At 56.9% G+C, this 5,577-nt stretch overlaps 1 protein-coding gene across 3 annotated transcripts in view; it reads right to left on the reverse strand.

Moving 5' to 3' along the window:
- The window catches only part of CLK3 (CDC-like kinase 3), a 14,394-nt gene that overhangs the window by 8,487 nt on the left and 330 nt on the right, over nt 1–5,577 (reverse strand). For all 3 annotated transcript variants that reach the window (XM_010843353.1, XM_010843354.1, XM_010843355.1), the window contains exons 2-3: nt 1,916–2,067; nt 1,043–1,259 (exon numbers count right to left, since the gene is read on the reverse strand). In XM_010843353.1, coding sequence (XP_010841655.1) covers nt 1,043–1,259; nt 1,916–2,067 — 369 coding nt within the window. The remainder of the gene's footprint in view (nt 1–1,042; nt 1,260–1,915; nt 2,068–5,577) is intronic.

The raw sequence follows: 5,577 nt of genomic DNA on the forward strand, positions 1-5,577 counted from the left end.
CCAAAAAGAGAAGAAGCAGAGCCACACGCCTGTGGCAGTGTGCAGAGAGGGCACCAGGCCATGCCGTGTGCCCGGTCAACCCTCAACCCACGGCCACTCAGAGAAGTCACGGGAAAGCTCGGCAGAAAGACACCTGGCCCCTCCACTGCAGCACCACTGCTCCCTGGGGCCTCGCGGCCCGGAGCCATGGAGGGAGGGCAGAGGGCTGGGAAGGGAAGACAAGACAGCATGTACCCTCCGAGACACACAACTGGCCTTCCTTCCCAGAGAGCTGAGCGCAGAGCAGGTTCCTGGTCTCAGCAGAGATCTGTACAACACTCCGCAAGAAGAATGCTTCCAGGCCCTGCTCTGGCCATGTGACCTTCAACTGGACACGGCCTGGAGCTGGGGGCCTTTCTGCCATTTCTTCGCATGCCCCACCCCACAGGCAGCTCATCCCCCTCGCCTTGACTGCCCCTCACATGAAGAGGCTAGACTGAAGAGGGCGTGCCTGAAGGTCAGAGGGCAGGTCCCAGTCCAAGTTCATTGACGGACGGACCCCGCCCCCCACCCATGGGCGCTCCAGCCTCCAGGCCTTCTGGTGAGGGGTGTAGAGAGGAGACTGCAGAGGTGGATACAGTCCACACCAGTCAGATCACTCAGCTGTGTGGTGGGGCAATCTCTGGGTGGGAAGGACCAGGTCAAACAGCTCTAGACCACATACCAGCAACCCTATTAAGGATTCTGAAGAAGTGTCCCTGGCCACTCACACACATGGCCTGTGCCTGGAGCAGTGTGGAGACAGGGAGGCCAGAGGCCAGCCAGCGCCGTAACCAGAACCCCTAAGTTTCCATTGCCAGTGGGCCAGAAGACAGAGGAGCTGGGCCCCTGCTCAGCCCTGCAACTGGACCAGACAACACATACATACACACACACACACACACACACACACCAAATGCGCGTGCGTATGGCTGGCAGTACTCACCCAGACCAGCCACCTGAGAGAAGGCTAGAAAGAGACGAGGCCCTCAAGCCCCAGCCAGCACACTCGGCCACCACTCACCGAGGAGGCGCTGCTACAAGACCTGGTGCGGCGTTTGTGGCAGTGGTGGGCGTGCTTGCGGGTCCGGTATGGCTCCCTCTCCCGTGATCGCCGACGATGATGGCAACGTGAAGATCCGTAGTAGTCCTCCCCAAAGGATGGGCTCCGGTCTTCACACCGGTATGTGTCGCTGTCACGGTGCTCCCGGTATCTCCTCTGGTAGGGCAAGCGGTCATGGCTGCCAAGAGTCACTGGTCAGAATTTCCTCCCCCCAAGCAGGCTCCTGCTGCCAGGCAAGACTTGTGTGGTGGGGTCCTTGCCAAGGGCTCACAAGGGTCGTCTGTTGGAGCAGAGGCATCCGGACTACGGGAGGTGGGGAGGGGAGCACCGGTATGTGAACCCCAGTCTCCAGACCAGGGGTCCTGACGGCATCCTTCCGGGGCCGCAGGAGGCAGAGCACGGGAGGTGGGCATGGCAGAGGGCCTCTGAGCGCTCCCCTATCACAGAGCTCCCGGTGGCTTGCTAAGGCTGTAAGTTAGGCCTAGGGGCTGAGATAAGACCAGAGACCAACCTCTGGAAAGGGCTGAGATTATGTTCCTAACCCACACTGAGGAAGGCTGAGGTTAGCAGGGGAGATGCTGGCCTACAAAGCGGGGGAGCATGTTAGGAGAAGGAAGACTCAAGGACAGAGAAAGAAGGGGCAGGAGGCGGTGAACAGAGGCCAGGGGATGCAGCTGAGATCAGAGGAGGAGGCAGGAGAGGACAGGGTGGTGACCCAAGCGCAGCCAGGCAGAGGCGCAGCTGCCTGAAGAGGCCCAGGCGCCACAAGCCTCCAGACCATCTCCCCAGCCCAAGGCGGAAGGGGGCCTCCCTTCCCACCTAACTCCCTCTCACCTTCTAGACCGAGATCTCCGTGGCGGCGGCTCCCTTCGAGACGGGTATCGCAATCTCCCTTCGTGCTCCCGACTGTAAGACCTCCTCCTCTTCCATCGGTAGCTCAGGTACGGGTCTGGCTCAGGGGAGCGGTATCGCTTACAGTGATGCATCTAGGACGCAGAAACAGAAAGCCCTGCTGAACATGCAGCCAGCCACTGGGCTGCCTCGGTGCTCCTGAAGAAGAGGCCCATTGTTCTGTTTGGGGGCAGCCCCTCCCAGGGGTTTATGAAGTGATGAAGAACTCTGAGGTCACACTGGTCAAACAGCAGACAATGGGTAACACCCTTCTCTGCTGGTGAACAAACAAACAGCTGCCTCCCCAGCACAGCTTTGGCCTGGTGGCCTGAGCACTCAGGGAACCAGGTGAGCCAGGACCGGTGTTGAGGCCGAATGCAGGAAGGGGCTGGTGAGCACCACCACGGAAGACCCCCAGGAAGAAAGGGAGCCTCTTGTGCTCAGCTCCCTCCTGCTCGTCTGTAGGGTCCTAGGAAGGGCCTGTTCTGTTGAGCCAGAGGTCAGAGTCAAAAGGCTGCTGGCAGGCAGCCAACACGCAGGAACAAGGGGAGAAAGACCTCGAGTTTGAGAAGCCAAGTTGCCTGGTTGAGGCCCTGAATTGTACCCCACTCAACGGAGTAAGGACCACAAATCAGTGTGAGGAACCATAGGCAGAAATGAGCAGACTAGCGCTCGGACAAAGAGGGGCCCCAAAACATTCCCGAGCACACTTGAGGGTCTGGTCAAGCAGACATGGGGGTCTATCCAGCCCTTGTTGGTCTAAATTCAGTCTCAGAATCAGTAAAGATGCCAGGCATCTTCAGAGCAACCAAGTTAGTTGCCTGAGGCCTATTTCGCACCCTTAGACCACCTGCCACTGGTGCCATGCCCAGGCAGTGCCTCACCCGCAACAGGACCATTATTGTTCCCTCTTCTAAATCCCCTGCTCCAGTACCCTCTTCTGTGCCCATCTCAGAAGGAGCCAGAAGGCTGTCTGTCTGGCAGGCTCTGTGTTCACAGAGGCAGGCCAAAAGGGCCCCACCTCACTATTCCTAGTTCAGTGGGAATTTACGTTCACCACGGGAAACTGCCAGGTTGGTTCAGCCATGTGCTATGTGAGGCCAGCTCCCTGTTCCACCCAAAACCTGACACTGCCTCCTTGGGAGGGCTCGGTCAGAGACTATAGCCAGCCTCCCTCCCAATCCTTCACTTGGCCATAGCCAACCAATGGTGGTCAGTCTTGGGCTTGCCTGATGAAGCACATTTTTGACAAATCCATTGAGGCTGCCCCATCTCTGGAGAAGAAAAGGATGAAACAGCTCTCCTTGAATGAGCAGGTCACCAAAGCATATCTGACAAAACACCTGGGAGCTTTCCTGGGACCCCAAGAAAGTCACTGCCCTCAGTCTCCTGGCTAGCGGCTGTCTTCTACCCTCTACCTGAAAGTCTAGGCCCCAGCAACCCTTGGGGATAAATATTTTGCAACAGCTCAAGAGCTCAGACTGCAGTTCTGTTTTGGTGATGAGCAGATTAATGTTTCACTGTTTCCCTGCCATTATGGCTGGGTCAGGTCCCCAAGTAATGGAATGAAGGCAGTATCTCACATCTCACTAAGTGACACGGAAGATGCTCCAGTGACCAGAACAAAGGCACTGCCCATCCGCACTGGGCAAAGCATCAGACCTGGAAGACCTGGTCTAGCTCACAACAGGCCAAAGACTCCCTCCTGGGACCTACAAGATTCATGTACAGACATGGTCCTGTTAATGGAAACAGCACAGCTTCAAAGTCAGAGAGAAGTCAATCTGGATCCTGGCACTGCCATTTCCAGCTTGTGCCTTTAGGCAAGTTATTAAACAACTCCAACCTTCAGCTTCCTCTTGCAACATGGGGATAGCTCTGTGAGGATTAAATTATGCCATCTTGTAAGTAACATGCCTAGTACATGCCTTAAGGTCAAATGCCTAGCACAGGTCTGGGTTCACAAGATGTACTGAAGGCAGCTTTTCACTAACAACGTTAAAAAGGTCCCAGGTAACACCTCTGGGTCTGTGTTAAATGCCTTAAGAGCATTGCATGTGTGCATGCTAAGTCAATTCAGTCATGTCTGACTCTGTGACCCTATGGGCTGTAGCTTGCCAGGCTGCTCTGCCCATGGGATTCTCCAGGCAAGAATACTGGAGTGGTTGCCATACCCTCCTCCAGAGGATCTTCTCGACCCAGGGATGGAACCTGCATCTCTTACATCTCCTGCATTGGCAGGCAGGTTCTTTACCATTAGCGCCACCTAAGGACATTTTAAAAGTCCCTTCCAAGGAACCAGGGGGGAGAGAGCTCTGGGTAGAAAACCCTGAACAAAATCCCAGTGCTGGTGCTTACTGGTCTCCTAACCTTTTACAAGTCACTCTGGGCCTTGGTTACCATATCTGGAAAATGGAGATAACACGACCTCCCGGCCAACTTGGCAAAGGAGAGGACAAGTATAAGAGCTATATAAAACACCACACACAAGGCAATCATAGAGAATATAACTCCCTTTAACACATTCTAGGCAGCTGAAATATTGGAAATACCAGATGCTCATTATTTCCAGCTAGGGCTCTAGGGCCCATTTCTCATCAATTATCTCTAATTCTTAGACCTCCGCAAACAGGTTGTTAAAAGGTAAGGGCCACAATTACGCTCTGGAAGGCTCTGCTCTGCACAATGAAGAAAAAGGTAACGCGAAGAAAACCAGGCAGAGGATGCCAGCTTTTTTCTGAGCACAGGCTTACATCTCATTTGCTGCTCCTGGCCAGAGAACTGGGCTGACAAGAAGAGCAGCCAGCCAGGTCAGCGGCTGCCCTCCCGGATCCCTGCCACCCCAACGCCCCACGGTTATTTTTGGCTGACGCTGCCCCACCACTGCAACCTCAAACCTGCCACCTTGCAAGCCGCCACCACCGGGTGAAACGCTCCTCCTTTTCAAGGGCATGGAGGAGGGAAGCTGGAAGGCTGCCAACTCCGCTTCGACGGAGCCCTGGCTCAGGCGATTCCCACCCCAGCCCCCACGCCAGGACACCCGCACCCGGAACTAAAGCACAGAGACTCCCGGAGCGAGGAACAGCCCGGGCATTTGTACTGTCAGCTTGGCCTGGCCCCTCCTCAGGGCTGGAGCGGATCCATCACAACAAAACAAGCAGGGGGCCTGCGGCCCTCGCTCGCGTCCCTTCCTGTCGCTCGGGTCCCAGAGATCTCAGAGCCCGTCCCCCGTAACCGCCGCCAGTGGAGGCGAGGGGAGACCTGGGGTGGGCGGTGGGGGGGCGGGGGAGGCAGGCCAGCTTGGGCCGGAATCAAACTCCAAGCCGCGCGGGGAAGGTGTCTGAGAACTAAGCCTCGAGCCAGGGGGAGGGGAGGGTCTGAAAGCCCCTCCAGGGTATCCCAGGTAGGGCCCCGACCCCATTCCGCGGGCAGGCTACAGGGCCAAAACTGGATGGATCTCTGCAGGGGCCTCAGAGGCCTCTCATACTCTGACGCCGACACGCGGGAGCGAGCGGTCGGGGTCTGTGGTAATCGCCCTCTGGGGAAGAAGCGGCGGGTCAGGGGTGAGAGGTCGGGGCCGCGGCCTGAGGTAGGCCGAGAAGAAA

Source organism: Bison bison, unplaced genomic scaffold (genome assembly GCF_000754665.1).
Source record: "Bison bison bison isolate TAMUID 2011002044 unplaced genomic scaffold, Bison_UMD1.0 scf7180017864181, whole genome shotgun sequence".
Classification (NCBI taxonomy): Eukaryota; Metazoa; Chordata; class Mammalia; order Artiodactyla; family Bovidae; genus Bison; species Bison bison.